The sequence below is a fragment of the Stegostoma tigrinum genome, chromosome 24 (genome assembly GCF_030684315.1).
Source record: "Stegostoma tigrinum isolate sSteTig4 chromosome 24, sSteTig4.hap1, whole genome shotgun sequence".
NCBI classification, from domain to species: domain Eukaryota; kingdom Metazoa; phylum Chordata; class Chondrichthyes; order Orectolobiformes; family Stegostomatidae; genus Stegostoma; species Stegostoma tigrinum.
In genome coordinates, this window is record NC_081377.1 from 21,180,201 (window position 1) to 21,196,171 (window position 15,971).

At 39.6% G+C, this 15,971-nt stretch overlaps 1 protein-coding gene across 2 annotated transcripts in view; it reads right to left on the minus strand.

Annotated features, from left to right (window-relative positions):
* The window catches only part of LOC125464958 (protein argonaute-3), a 140,335-nt gene that overhangs the window by 32,313 nt on the left and 92,051 nt on the right, over positions 1-15,971 (minus strand). For both annotated transcript variants that reach the window (XM_048557929.2, XM_059654288.1), the window contains 4 exons: positions 10,664-10,751; positions 9,146-9,293; positions 7,818-7,937; positions 6,589-6,711 (listed from right to left, as the gene is read on the minus strand). In XM_048557929.2, coding sequence (XP_048413886.1) covers positions 6,589-6,711; positions 7,818-7,937; positions 9,146-9,293; positions 10,664-10,751 — 479 coding nt within the window. The remainder of the gene's footprint in view (positions 1-6,588; positions 6,712-7,817; positions 7,938-9,145; positions 9,294-10,663; positions 10,752-15,971) is intronic.

Below are 15,971 nucleotides of genomic sequence, written 5' to 3' on the forward strand. Positions count from 1 at the left end.
CACAGTCATCAGTGTGTTAGAATCATGCCTGATTTTTCATTAGTTTAGTTTTTTCTTTTATAAATTTTGCTTTGGAGCTGTGAACTGTGAACTTTAACTGAACAAGACATTTGACATGACATAGGGAAATTTGGAGAAACAAGCTGTTGTTTGTTTGCAAGGCCATGTCAAGAAGTTAAATGCAGGTTGGTTCTTGTTCAAGAGGTTCTACAGACTCTTTGACACCAGCAAAGAACAGCATGTTTAACAGATAGCAAATGTTTGGCCATAAACGAGGTCAGTACCTGGGAATTGGTTCCACAAAGTCTGGGAAAGACCGAGTGCTCAAGCAGATGGCAAGTGAATGGTAACTAGGACCTCATGGGGAAATGGTCAGTCTGACAGGGAGAGACAAGAATTTAGAACTGGGTTTTGGCGTGTGTTTTCTGTGAGAAGGAATTTTGCAGTTGATGCTACAGCACAAGGATTTGAAAGCTCCCTGCCTAACCTCTTGTCTTCTGCTATTGGAAGTTCAGAGAACAGAAACAATGTTACAAGTCTCATTGATTTCCTCTGAGCTCACTGAAAAGGTGAACTAGATCAATATCTTCAGTTCATCAACTAAGAAACAATCAGCTAACAATTGTGGGACAACACATTATGAAAACCATTTAAGAAAGTTGGCCAATTTTGTTATTTTCTTTGATTTATTCCCTAACTATACTTGCGTGCTTGTTTGTGTGTGAATGCGGCTGAAGACAATGAATATGGGATTTAAATAAAGACGTGAACTAAACTTTTACAAAAATTTGCTCTACTCAAGTTACTGTATTGTTATAACTTGCTAAGTCTGTTGTTTGAACCACAGACCGTGTGTCTAGAGTTGACTATTTGCAGAGTCTGGGATTGGTTATTCAGAAAGTTGATTAGGAAACACTAGAGTTAATTTTGAGACCCTTTGAAGGTTTTAATTTTACTGTGTTGCAAATACAGAAGCAGGAAGCCTGGTTCGGTTCGGCTGTCTGTCTCTGAGTCGTAACAAGTGCATATGTCTCTATTTCAGATTAAACGGACCAGAGAAGAGAAGCTTTCTACACCAGCCACCCTGTCCTGTATCTCCAAGGAAGGGATGTTGATTCTCCTCAAAGACTTCAATGTCAGAGTCATGTGGGATGCAAACCAGTCCAAAATCCCACTGGGAAAACAAATTTCAATGGATCCTCCTGAAAAAGTGCCTAGATAATGATCTCATCATAACAAAAACCCTGTTCCACTCGAAGACAAGCACAAGACCTCATGGCAACACCCTGCTCCAAGCACTGGCACCTAATAGAGTACATCATTGCTCAAGGGAGGGACCACAAAGATGTTTTCTAAATCAGCACCATGGGTGGAACCAACAAATGCTGGGCCAACCACCAAATAATCTGCTCTACCACCTCCATCAACTTAGCTCCAAACCAGCAGAGGTAGAAAAACTCTTCCTCAAAGGACTCAAATGTTACCAGTCTCACCAACTGGAGAAGATTGGCCTACTGAGGCAGCATCTCATACCCATTCTGGCGATAACCAACATATCAAAGCTGCAAAGTTCCCAGCACTTAGTCCATCTCAAAAGAGCTACAGTCAACACCTAAGAGGAGACATTTGGTCTCTTGACCAGAAAACATCAACACTGATAGTGTGATGAGAATGCAAACACAATGCATTTTGAACCAGTAGTTCCACCAAAATCTGAGCAACAGGAAACAAGCCGTAAAGGAATTGAGTGCAGGAGACTCAAACTGACTGACAACCACTATGTGTGCAGATTTTTCAGTGCAATCAAAGCCAGCCACAGGCTGAGTATCCAGGAATCGACTCCACTGAGAGCCAAACAAAAACAGGGGGTCACTCAAAGACTGAGAGGCACTTAGCACCTTTGAGGAATTTTCAACCAAGTTGCAGACTTAGATGTAGTTGTTCTCAATGTCAATCTACAGTACACTCTCTGTCACCATATCAACACACCTCCAACCTGCCGTGAGGTTAAAAAAGTCACCCGAGTGCCAAGACACAACAAGCTGAAATACTAAAATATGGCAGACAGGCACTCTTGACACAGATCCATGATCTCATTAAACTTGTCTGGAAGGAAGAAACCATGCTGGGAGATCTCATCAATGTCATAATTGTGTCCATCTTCAAGCAAGGAGACAGCTCAATTGCAGAAAGAGGGATTTTTCTACTGTCTGCCATGGAAAGGTTATTTTGAGAATCTTCTTCAACTGCGTCCTTCAACTGAGGCTGAAGAACTCCTCTACAAGTTGCAATGCAGTTACAATGAATCAAGTGGCACAATAGACATGATTTTCAATGTGCAAGAAATCCAAGGTAATTGCAGGGAATAGCTGCAACTTCTGCACATAGCCTTCAACTCTGTCAACAGTGAAGGATTGTGGAATATCCTCTTTAAATTCAACTGCCTGAAGAAATCTGTTATTAATATTTGCCTGCTTCATGATGAAATGAGCCACAATCCTCACCAGCAAGTCCACCACGGACCTAGTATGAGCACAAACTGGGATTAAGCAGGGCTTGCCATTACACCACACTCTTCCCTATTTCCTTTGCTGAAATATGATACCTCATCTCCATAAAGCATCCTGCAGACCCAACCTATAAGCGAGCGGGAAACTGTTCAACCTTTGATACTTCCAGGTCAGACTAAGGCTATCCCAACTCCTGTCACTGAGCTCCAGTAGGCAAGCGATTCCTGTGCATGTACACACTGTGAGGATGAACCACAAACGTCGTTGACCCATTCACTGAGGTACGGGAGAATGTGTCTCAGGTTAGGCATCTGGAAAACAAAGGTTATCCATCAACCTACTCCTGCCACATATCACTGTCACCTGACAATCAAATACATGGCAAGCCCCTGGACAACATGATAAAACCATAAGAAACAGGAGCAGAAATTAGGCCATTTAGCCATCAAGTCTGCTCCGCCATTCAATCATGGGGGATAAGTTTCTCAACCCCATTCTCTCATTTTCTCCTTGCAACCCTTGATCCCCTTGACAATCAAGAACCTATCAATCTCCATCTTAAATATACTCAATGACCTGGCCTCCACAGCCAACATATATCCATGATATGCAACATCGACTCCAGTGAACCACTGCAGTCTTCGGGTGCCTGAGGACAATGTTCAAAGACAAGATCTCAAACCAAGCAGCAAGCTCACAGTGTACAGAGCAGCTCTGGTCCCTCCTTTTCTATATGCATCAGAAAAATGGACCATGTACAGCAGACACTTCAAATCCTTGAAAACTTATCACTGGAGCTGTTTTCCCAAAAACCTGCAAATTCACTGGCAAGTTGGACGTACCAACATGAGTGCCCTCTCTCAGTTTGAAGGCACTGGTCATGCATGACCAGCTGCAATGGGCAAACCACAATGTCCGCATGTCCAATGCCAGATTGTCTAAACAAGTGCTCTACTCTGAGCTTCCAACGGTAAGCCATTTCTAGGAGGGCAGAAGAATTGCTACAAGGACTTCTTGAAAGCCTCTTAGCAAATGTGACATCCCACTAATGCTTGGGAATTGCTAGAAACAGGAGAAGCATCTGTGAAGGTACCAACAGCGACAAACACCAAGTGGAACATGTGAAGGCCGAGTGCAAGCAACGGAAAGAGCAGAATCCAGAGCATCCGACTGGCATCTCATCAAACACGACCTACCCCAGGTGGCAGAGACTGCAGCTCCAGGGTTGAGCTATTTAGCTGCTGAAGTTGCTGCAGCAGCTGCTGCTCCCCAGCCCCCCTAGAATGAAAGCAAATCATTCTTGGCCTTGAGAGACTGCTGAAGAAAAACAACAGTAGTTGAGTATTTCAAACATTTACATTTCCGGTATCCACTTTAGAAAATTGACTGGTTTTTATCACATGGTACAAAATGCAAGAAAATTCAACCTAGGAGGCTGGTTATTTAACGAGATGAGTGGTTGCAACATAGTTATGATTGAAATTTCTTTACCACTTGTTCATAGTATGGCAAAGCTGGCTCATCCAACCTTTATTACCTGTCGCTGAATGTTTGAGACATTGATGATAGTGAGTTGCTTTCTTGAAAACCAAACTCACAGTGCTATTTGGTGGGAGTTTGAGGATGAGGAGAGGATTTTGACCCAATTATAGTGAAGAAACAGTAGTAAAGCTCAAATGCATGATGCTATGCGGCTTGAAGAGGAACTTGTGAATGGCGGTATTCGTGTGGATCTGGTGCCCTGTCCTTCTAGTTGATAATTGGTTTGGTAAGCTGCTGTCTAAGGAGCCTTGGTGAGTTGTTTCATGAGCAGTGCATCTTGTAGATGGTAGACACTGCTGCTACCGTGCATTGTTGGTGGAGGCAATGAATATGTGAATGTTAGAACTGTTAGATTAGATGTAATCAAGCAGTCTGCATTGTTCTGGATGGTATCAACCTTAAGTGCTGTTGGAGCATATTCTACCACAATTTTAACTTGTACATTGTAGATGGTTGGCAGGCTTTTAAGAAATCAGGAAGACACACACTTGCCACAGAATTTGTGACCTCTGACTTGCTCTTGTAGCCTCAGTATTTATATGGCTTGTCACTGGTATATTCATGATTGTGATAGGGGATTCAGCAATGATAATGACACAATGTCAAAGCGGATTCTCACTTGTTGGCACTGCCTGGCATTTGTGATGCAATTATTACTCATCACAAATTGTCCCAAATGGGACTGTTGTTCAGGTGTTGCTGAGTTGGACACAGGCTGTTCCAGTATCTACTGAGTAGCAAGTGGTGCTGCACATTGATTGCAAAGTGAATATCTCCACTTCTGAACCATGATGGGACATTATGGAGAAACACCTGAAGGCGGCTGTGCCTAGGACATGAAACTGAGGAACTCTGGGATTAATGTCCTGTGTCTGAGATAGACAACCAACATCCACAACCTTCTGCTAGATATGACTCTAAACAGTGGAGAGATTTCCCCCTCAATTCCTGTTGACTTCAGTTTTGCTAGAACTATTTCATTCCCACAGTCATATGCTATCTCAATGTCAAGGGTGCTCACCCTTGCTTTGCCTCTAGTTCAGTTCATTTGCCAACGTTTAGATTAAGACTACAATGAGATTAGGAGCTGAGTGGACCTGACAGATCCCAAATAATGACAGACTGTGGCATTTTTCTTTCTAAGTGCCACTTGAAAATATAGTTGATGACATCTTCCATCACTTTGCTGGTGATTGAAAACAGACTGATGGGGTGACAAATTCAGCACTCAGCAAAAATTTGTCCCACTTTGAGGAGAGGGCATACCTGTGCAATTTGTACCTTGCTGGGTTGATGCCAGTGTTATAACTATACTGGAACAGCTTGGTCAGACGTGTAACTAGTTCTGGAGCACAAATCTTCAATACTATTGCTGGAATGTTGTCAGGGCCCACAGCCTTTGTAGAGCTTTCAACTGTTACGTGATATCATGTACAGTGAATCTAATTAGTTGATGCTTTGTGTTGTTGGACAACTCAGGGGGACACCAAGATTTGGCACTCCTTGCTGAAGATGCTCACAAATGCTTTGGTCTTGATTTTTGCAGTGATTTCCTGGGTTTTCCTATTTGCTGGTACTTTGTTTCAACGCTCAACTGTGGAGTACTTCAATATACAGATGTTAGGAGTTATTACTCCAGACTTCAAGTCTCACTGCATCAACTCCACAAACTAAATATTTGGGAAAGTTATCTGCTCTTAAACTAATATTGTATTACATATTTTAGGTCAGCTTTGATGCCCTTTGACTTTTCTTTCTCTGTTCATTTGCTCATCAACTCACTTATAGTTCCACATCCATGTACTGGTACAATAACAGAGCTTTCTCAAAACCCATTGCATCAAATGGAAAACCTAGCTAATCAGCACTAAAGATCAAGATTAAAATTTTAATCTAGCCCAAAGGGAAGAAAACAACCTTCCACCATTCCCCCAGGCAAAACTGTGAATCACTGAGATGAATGCATGGTTCCAAAGTTCTCATTAAGAATTACGAACACAAAAAAAAACTAATCAAAACATAGGACAATCAAAATCAGGAGTAGGTTCAGGATACAGGTTTATAATATTTGGTGCCCATCACTAGATAATATTTTTTTCCTTTATTCATTCATGGGTTGAATGTATCACCAGCTATTACCCATCCCTAATTGACCAGAGGGCAGTTAAGAGTCAACCACATTGCTATGGATCTGGAGTCACATATAGGCCAGCCCAGGTAATGATGGCAGTTTCCCTCCCTAAAGAACATTAGTCAACCAGTTGGGTTTTTCCTAACAATCAGCAATGGATTCATGGTCATCAATTGACTCCCAATTCCAGATATTTTATTGAATCCAAATTCCATCATCTGCAGTGGCAGGATTCGAACCTGAGTCCCCAGAACATTATCTGGGTCTCTGGGTTAACAGTCCAGCAATAATACCACTACACTATCGCCTCCCCTAATGATACAATGCCAACACTGATATTTTCTAGTAAAATTGTCAACTCCTCATTTGACAGTTACAAATTTTATAAGCCTTGTCATAACGTACCCTTCCCCCATATTGCAGCATGGGAGCGGGAAGTACTCGGCCAGTGACATGAGCCATTTCATCTCTCACTTTAAACTGAAATTCCTGGACAAATGGATCATCATCGTAGTTTGCACTTTTTACCTGCAAAAGGTAAAATATCAAATACTCAAATTAAAATATATTTCAAAACAGCATGAAAAGAACATGGGTTGCATTACACAGCCAGTTATTAACCAATTTAAGAAACATGAAAAGAATAGTCCAGTTTATTTATTGTTGCTACTTATTCTGATGAGTTGAGAAGTTCCTGGTTGAGCTTTAGGCTTTGTAAAGACAAAATTAGATATTTTGAAGTTACGTATAATAAGACCAAAGATGAAGTAGTTGATTATATAGATAGAGGTGAAACACATTAGTGAGACAGGGACAAAAGGAAAATTTAGTTGAACATTAAAATCTCCATGCGGTGAAATGGAGATGGGGAGACTGATTAGGAGGGAGATTTTGGAAAGCAGTGGGGGAGTAGAAGTGAATATTTTAGAAAGTGAGGCACTCAAATGTAGAGAAAGAGACAAAGCATGAGACTGTTGCCCTACGATAAAAGATGGTCCACACTAGGTCTATATTCCAAGGTTTAGAAGAATCAGAGGTGATCTCATTGAAACATAAAAGATTGTGAAGGAACTCAATAATATAGATGATATTTCCCTTGGGTGGGGAATCTAGAACACGGGGGCACCATCCCAGGCAAGGGAACAATGATGTCAGACTCAGATGAGGTAGTATTTCTTCATCCAAAGGTTTGCAAACCTTTGGAATTCTCTAGCTTTGAAGATTGAAGCTCCATTGCTGAGTATATTTAAGGCTAAGACACACAAATTTTTGGTCTTTAGGGAATCAAGTGATCTGTAGAGTGGGCAGGAAAACCAGAGTTGAAGCCAAAAATTATCATGATCATATTGAATGGTGGAAGGGGGTGAACTCCTTCTGTTTCTTATCTCCCTAAGGTCAAACTAGAAATGAGTATTAGCTCACGATCACAGAATGTGGAAAATGCTGGCATAATTGCCAAATCTTTGGGAAGACCATGAAATTCATGTCTTAGGTCATGAGCACAACATGTGAAAGTAAAAAAAAACTTCATAGATTTAAATCCATTAGATAAACTCTTGCATCTAAGCAACACACTTAAGTTACAAAAGCCTCAACCACAGTTTGACTACATGTAGAAACAATCCATCACTCACAAGTTTACTAATCTCCTCTTGTCTGTCAGGTGCTGACCGTGCTGTCGCTTTAATCATGGTTGATGTTTGATTGTCTGTCAGTTTTTTGATACAGCGCTGCCCCGCAACAATGTTGCACACCTAATTAAATGTAGAACATCAGTGGAAACATAGAAAGCAATTTTCACACAATATTAATATGTACACACTAGAACTATCATTTCACAGCAATAACTAGCTTAAGACATGCAGGTTCAATGTCGTCATTATGAATGCTTTCTGGCAATGTTATAGATCATGGAACAGCTGTTAGGCTATGACATCACACAAAGGAATATATATCGTAGACTGGATTGCACAATTTTGTTAAAAACATAACACTAAACATGACTGGCTAACAGCTAATGACAAACCCTACAGTCTAAAAGTTGATACCGTGCAGGCTGACAGGCTGAAATGAAAATAATTAGTCGAAAGATGTGTGGTATGATTTTTAAAAAAATTCTGTTTATGTTTGAAAAATAAATATTGGCTGCAGTGAAGTTCCAAAATTAATAAACTAAAGCCCTTTGGGTTTAAAACTAATTGAGAGGTCAATGAACTGAATCGTAGTATTATGAAATTTTCTCTCATTGTAACCCACAACTCCAGTCAAGATTTTCATGCTGATCACTTCTGTATGAAGAAACTTGCCAACTACAATTCCAGAAGAAACAAGTAAAAAGTAAAAGCCTATACTGAGAAAGTACTTCACTCAATATTACAGTTTCATGTGCCTTTGTTTTGAATTACATGATAATCCGAAGCTCAACAGACCTTTCAGATTCACTTAAGAGGTTGTATGTCAATGTGAAGAGGAGAAGGGCTTCATTTCTGATAACCTGGTTCATATTTATTCCTCAATTAACATTAATTTAAATAAGTCATCAGGCCATTTATGACATAGCAGTTCACAAATTTTCTTCATTACAACACTGACAATGCCTAATTGGTTCCAAAGTGTTTTGAGACATCTTAAGGTTTTGAAACAGGTTATAGAAATGCAAGTCTTATTTCCCTGTGCAACCTGTCCAATCCGATATTTTATCTCATTCAATTTTGAAAAAAGAAATATTTTTGATTCCCTTGATTTCTTCTGGATTTTTAAATGGCCCACAACTTACAAGAATGGCAAATACCAAACTTGAATTTCAGTTTCAATTTCTGGACAAGATAACAGCTTAGAAAGAAATTAACCAAGATTCCTGTTTGGTTGTTAACCAGTGGTGCTTGCATAACAGAATGAGTTTCCTTAAGACACTGGATTAGATCAAGGTCGTAAGAGTGAATGACTTTCATTTATCTCTCACCTCAAGTGGCAGGTAGGTGTGCTTTTGTTCCTGTCCCACCTGTAAACAGGGTAGATGTGGGTACTTTAGCTGAAGGTTGTATTTCTGTTTGAAATATTGCGCTACTGTGCACTCCACGGTCTGCCCGCTTTCCAACTGCAAGGGGAACCTAGGAAGTAACAGAATAATATTCAGTATAGATCTACAGCCGAGTAACAGATAAATTATATGTGACTGGCAGAAATCAAACAAATCATATTTCTACACTTAATAATGGGGTTAATGAATTTACATCTTAAATTTGTATAATGTACCAATGTGTATAAAAGACATAAAACTAGGTTTACACAGCTGTGACCTTCAAATTAACCTAATTACTAGGTTTCTCTTAGTGTCAAGCAAAATCCCTAGTCATCAGATTAACAAAATGCCAAGTGTTCAAGGAAAAAATTGTTATGCAAAATCTTTGCCATTTTTAAAAGAGATGCATTTTTTTCATATTGCTGTCATGCAATGTGTACAGTTCTCCTTTATAATTAAAGGAAATGATTTGTTTCAATTACTTGGTGCAAATATGATCTCAGGGTGACATATCAGTTCATGTACAGCTTTATGTTGTGCTAACACATCTAGCAAGAAATGAAATGAAATTTCAAACAAGTTACACCTGGCAAAGAGATATGCTTATCGAAACACTTTGGATTGCCTTGAAGTCACTGCATTCTCTTAACAGCCTTTGTGAATTTAATCTTTTGTTCAATTACATATCAAAATCAATCACTGCACAAGTTTCGATTTGTTTTAAGCAACAATAAACAGGTAGACTAAAAATATCTGCTGGACGAGTAAGAATGGTAGACCTCATTAATCTCTCTAATGCTTCAATTCTGAGCCTCCTTATTAAACCAACAAGGTGTTTGCCAATACCCAATACTCTGTTTTTTAACATTTCTCCCTGTAAACATTCACATTTGAATCGCGCATATGACATCACTCAGTGTAAAATGGCAGAACAAAAATATTCATTATCCTTTTATAAAGGTTTAACAAGAATGGTAAATTTCTATGGAAAAGTAGGTGTAATCCTCTGAGGTTGGTAACAACGTTCAAATAAAAGTAACAAAATGCAGTGCACCATGCAATATTTAAGTTTGGCAATTTGCAAGTATAAATGTAAGGATCAGCAATTGCCATTACAGTATGATCCCAAGCCACAGTAATGACTGGAGACCGTCCTCAAGAAGGTGAAATCTCCTGCACTTGGAAGGCTCAGGTATAGCTGTCAAGCCTGTGTGAAGTGGCACTCCTTTTTATTTATTGCAGAAACACTGAAAAGCCATGCAACATTCCCAAGGAGGCAATATTATTACAATGGTCAAGCAGCTCAAAGGTTTCTCTAAAACTGGAATTTTTTTTAAAGACTGAAACAAGGGGAAATCAGAACAGACTATCTTTTTCAAGTGAGGGAGCCTTTTAAGAAAAATGCAGCTAGATTGTGGAATCCTCTTTCAGAACTTGTAGAAATATATTATTACTTACGTCTGATGGCTAGCTGGTCTTCTGGTAACATTACACACACGGTACTTTCTCCGCATAGGTCCACAATGAGTTACTTCAACCTTCAATCCTGTGAGAAGTTTGTCAGGAGAAGGCAAAAAAGGCAACTGTTACAAACCAATATAACTGTTAACTCAATAAGGTGAAACATTGATTTCTAATGTCCCTGCCTTCAAAAGAATCTCAGTGAATGAAAATACGTATAATATTTTGCTTGTTCACTCCTGTTTCACTCCCTGGCCTATTAAACACTTGCTTTCGAAATTGGGAAGACAGCAAGATCCAAGCCAGGCTCTTCTCACAACTTGTTCACAATCCATAAATTGATTAACAGTGGTAAAATCAAATCAGTTGGAACACCATGGTCATGAGATGAATGTGAACTATTCAAGAAAGGTGAATATAGAACTTTCTTAATATTGTAAATTTCCTAAAATTGCAAATTTCATGACTTTTCCTGAATATGGCAGCATTAATCACAATATAAAAGAGCATGTTCATATTTGTTTTAAACACATGTATTTTGTGCATTCTGCATCCCTGGAAAATCAAACATGTTGTATGTTATATCCTACTTTAACTTTTGATAAATTTGACAGTGCAATCTCCACTGCAACAGCTCCAGTGATGCAGGTTACAATAACTTTAAATGTGTGCAGTTGTGTGTTAAGGTGGTAGGACAACAGCATTAGTATATCCAAATTAATTTAATGAACAGACTGAAATGCCAACTTGCATTACATTTGATGAAACCTTTTTGAGCACAAGGGTTTTAAAAAATACTAAATGTCATGCATTTTCATAAGATGGTCAAAGTAACGATAAACTGGAAGCTTATGGCAAAGCTTCAGACATGATACAAGAGGAATGGCAAGAAAAAGACAGAATGTTGGCTAACAGACAAAAATCCAAAACATTGGGATTAATAGGTACTGCATGAATGAGTGAAGTGGTGGAAGTAGTATACTCCAGGTTTGGTGCTTAGTCCCCTTTAGCTGTTTTTTAAAAGGAATACTTTATTTAAATATCCATTCACAAGATGTGGAACTTGTTGGCTAGCCCAGGATTTAATACCCACCCTTAGTTACCCCTGTGAAGTGATGAATGCCATCTTCTTGAATCGCTGCTATCTGTGAGAGATATGTCTACCCATAGTGCTGTTAGGTTTCAGTAATGTGACACAGTGACAATGATGGAATGGCAAAACAATTCTCAATCAGGATAGTTTGTGGCTTCAGAGAAGAACTTGCAGATGGTGGTCCTCTTATGGTGGTCCTCTTTGCTGTCTTTATCCTTTAAGGTTGCCAAGTTCGCAGGTTTGTAAAGTGCTGTTGACAAAGTCTTAGAGAAGCAGTACATCTTCTAGATACTACACATCGCCCCGACAGTAGAGAGAGTAAATGTTCATGATGGTAAGATATGGTGCCAATTAAGTGTTACTTTGACCTGGATAGTATCAGGCTCGAGTCTTGGTGGAGTTGCACTCATCCAGACAAATAGGGAATATTCTATCACATTACATCTCATAAATAGTTAATGGTCTTTCGGTGACAAGAGAAATTGAGAGCTTAATCAAAACAAAAAAGGAGGCATATGTAAGGTTTAAGAAACTGAAGAAAGATAAAGCCCTTGAAGAATACAAAGATAACAGGAAAGAACTTAAACAAGGAATTACGAACACTAAAAGGGGCCATGAAATGTCATTGGCCAGCAGGATTAAGGAAAATCCCATGGAGTTTATACATATACAAGGAGCAAGAAGGTAGCTAAGTAAAGAGCAGGTCTACAGAGCAGGGAATTTATGCAAAGAGCCAAAGGACAAGGGTAATGTCTTTAAGGTAGACAAGTCACCTGGTGCTGATGGGATTTATCCCAGATTGCTGAGGAAGGCAGATGAGGAAATTGCTGGGGCCTTGTATGAAATCACTGTGTCCTCTTCACTCCCAGAGGGCTAGAGAATAGCCAACACTGTTCTTTTATTTAGGAACGGCAACAGGGATAATCTGGGAAATTACAGGCTAGTGGGTACAGAAATTACTGGAAAAGATTCTTAACAGATAGGATTTACACACATTTGGAAAAATACTGATTTAATAGGAAAAGGCAGCATGGCTTTGTGCAGGGAAGGTCATGTCTCACAAACTTGACTGAGATTTTTGAGCAAGTGACAAAGAAGGTTGATGAAGACAAGGTGGTAAATGTTGGCAAGGCCTTTAAGTAGATCCCTCATGGTGGGCTGACATCACATGGGATCTGCAATGAGCCGTTAAGATGCACTCAGCACTAGCTTAGAGAAGACACAGTAGTGGTGGAAAGGCGTTTTTCAGATCAGAGGTGTGTGGCCAGTGGTATATAAATGATTTTGAGGAAAAGGTAGGCTGCCTGATTAGTACGTTTGTGGATGACACAAAGATGGGGGGAACTGCAGACAGGAATGAGGGATGTCAGAGGATGCAGCAGCATATAGACTGGAGACTTGGGCAGAGAAATAGCAGATGAAGTTCAATTTAGACAAATGAGCAGTATTGCATTTTAGAAGATCAAATACAAGAGAGAAGTATATATTAACAGAATATATTTAGTAACACGAACATACAGGCTTTTAGGGAAACAAGTTCACAGTTCCCTGAAAACAGCAACACCAGTAGACAGGTTGGGCAAGAAAGCATATGGCATGTTTGCCTTCTTTGGTGAGGGCATAGAGTATAAAAATCAGCAAGTCATGTTGCAGCTGTATCAAACTTTAGTTTGGCCAAGTATAGAATATTGTCCATAAAAAAACAAAAGAACTGTAGATGCTGTAAATCAGGAACAAAAACAGAAGTTGCTGGAAAAGCTCAGCAGGTGTGGCATCTGTGGAGAACAAAATCAGAGTTAATGTTTTAGGTCCAGTGACCCTTCCTCAGAAATGTCTACAATACTGTCTACAGTTTTGGTCGCCAGACTACCAGAAGGATATGGAAGCTTGGAGAGTTTTACCAGAAATGGTTTACCAGGATGTTGCCTGGCTTGGAGGGTATTAGCTAAGAGGAGAGATTGGACAACAGTTTTTTTTAACCCCTCTTCTGTTTCCTGTTTGTGTTCTGGAGGAGGGTCACTGGATCTGAAATGTTAACTTCGCTTTCTTTTCACAAACACTGTCAGTCTTGCTCTGTCTTTCTAACAATTTCTGTTTTTGTTTACGGTTGTCTTCATGTGAACAAACAATGAGAGGTGACCTAAAATACTAAGGGACTCCTGCAGTGATACCCTGGGGCTGAGATGATTAACTCCAAACAATAACTGTACTAAAGTCAAAAGCTGAGTGGCCAGAGTGGAACTGTAATTGAGCTCCAGTGAGGAGATTATCATGGAGGAAGTGGCACATGATAGCCTCTTCCATCACTTTACAAATGGGAAATAGACTGATGGGGTGGGAATTAGACAGGTTAGAACTGTTTTTTGTTGAAGGATAAATCTTGGCAATTTTCCATTCTGACAGTCAATCCATTGCAGCTGTACTGAAACAGATTTGCTAGATCTGTGAAAAGTTTTGGAGCACAAATCTTCAGCAGTATTGCCAGAATATTGTTCGGCTCTAAAGATTGATTTTTACTTTCATGTTTTTTAATTTTGTTGACTGAAGTGAGAAGAAAAAAATGGTTTTAAAGCCAGGGGTTGAGAGGATCACTACAGGATTTGAAAGTAGTTTGACATTCATTGTGAACAATGTTTGCACAGCTGTGAATTATAGTAGTAGTTGCAGATGAACTGGAGTTGAAGGGTCAGGCACACATGGAGCCTTGGGTGGCAACGAGTAGCAGATCAGTTTGTAGATTAGTGGCCAATTACTAATTATGAAGGCCTTCTATCCTCTAACAACAACGTGATTGGTTCTCAGGTAGTGAATGGTTTGTAGACGTGAACAAAGACACACAGAAACTATTAGACCATCACTAGCTCAGGTGTACTCTGTTTTCTGCAGTAGAAGTCATTTTACGCTTGAAGAAAACCAGTTTATCTTGCCTCCAGAAGTAGCTGTAAACTCTAACTTCTAACCAGTAAGTCATAGGTTTTTTTATAAGTGAATCAGCCACAATGTGATGCTAACAAACCAGTGGAGGCACTTAGAGAAGGATGTTGACAGGCAGCATTTGGACGAGCATAAGAATCATCTCAGCAACCACTGTGAACAGGAACTGCTGAACGACTCTCCCAGTTCTCCCCCTTTGTCCATAATCTAAGTTTTTCACAGTGAGAGAGACCATGCGAGGGGGTGCATGAGACAGAGGAGGCGTGCAAGACGGAGGTGGCGTGAGGCAGAGTACGTGACACAGATAGATAGAGCGTGCTTGTAAGTGATTGAGTGTGTGTGCCTGTGTGCGCAAGCGATTGAGACTGTGTGCGTGCTTGCAAGAGAAAGCGAGTGTGCGTGCACTTGCAAGAGACAGAGTTTCTGTGCGTGTTTTTGATTTTGGTGGGCGGGGGTTGTTGGAGAAGAGGTAGAACTTGAGGGAATTAGAATTTTAAATTAGAATTACATGCTGATGGTTCAAAATTTATTTACCTGTAGCTACAGTTTAATTACTTGTAATAAACTGTCCTTTCTCATCAAGTATAAAAACTTGGTCTGATGTTTATGTCAACAAGAAGACAAATAAATTGAGAAATTTTGTGTTTTGTTTTAAGGGAGCCTCATCTTTTACATGAAAATGGTCTCCCCATTATCGATGGAGAATTGTCTGTTGCCTCCTGTTATCTGTTTAATTATCCATTCCCATTCATATACAAGGAGCATGATGTTAAAACGAAACAAAAGATTGAGGTGGATGCTCTGCAAACAATTAGGTGGATAGCAGATTAGCTGGCTAGAAAAATTAAATTCAATGCTGAGAAATGTGTGATAAGATTCCTTGGGTGTAAGTAAACACTGGGAGCATAAACACTCAAGACAACAAAGAATGTGGAGAAACAATTATTCAAGGAGTGAAATATAAATGCCTAAAAGATCCACTGCAATTGAAATAGCAAAAATGCATTTTGGGTGTTACAAATAAGAGCAAGGAGGTAATGTTAAAGGTTTAAGAGGCAATGTTTTGGGTGAAACATAAAAAAATTAAGAATATTTCAACTGATTTTGAAAATTATGATGGTTTTTGATGAGACAAATAAGTCTATTTCTATTTTCCAAGCAGTGAGGAAAGGTAATCAGTTTACATTGTTTGGGTACAAGAAGGGTGAGAAGAGATTATGCGGACAATTGTTACATCATGAAGTGCTGTGCGACATGGACTGGTGAGACAGTGACGAT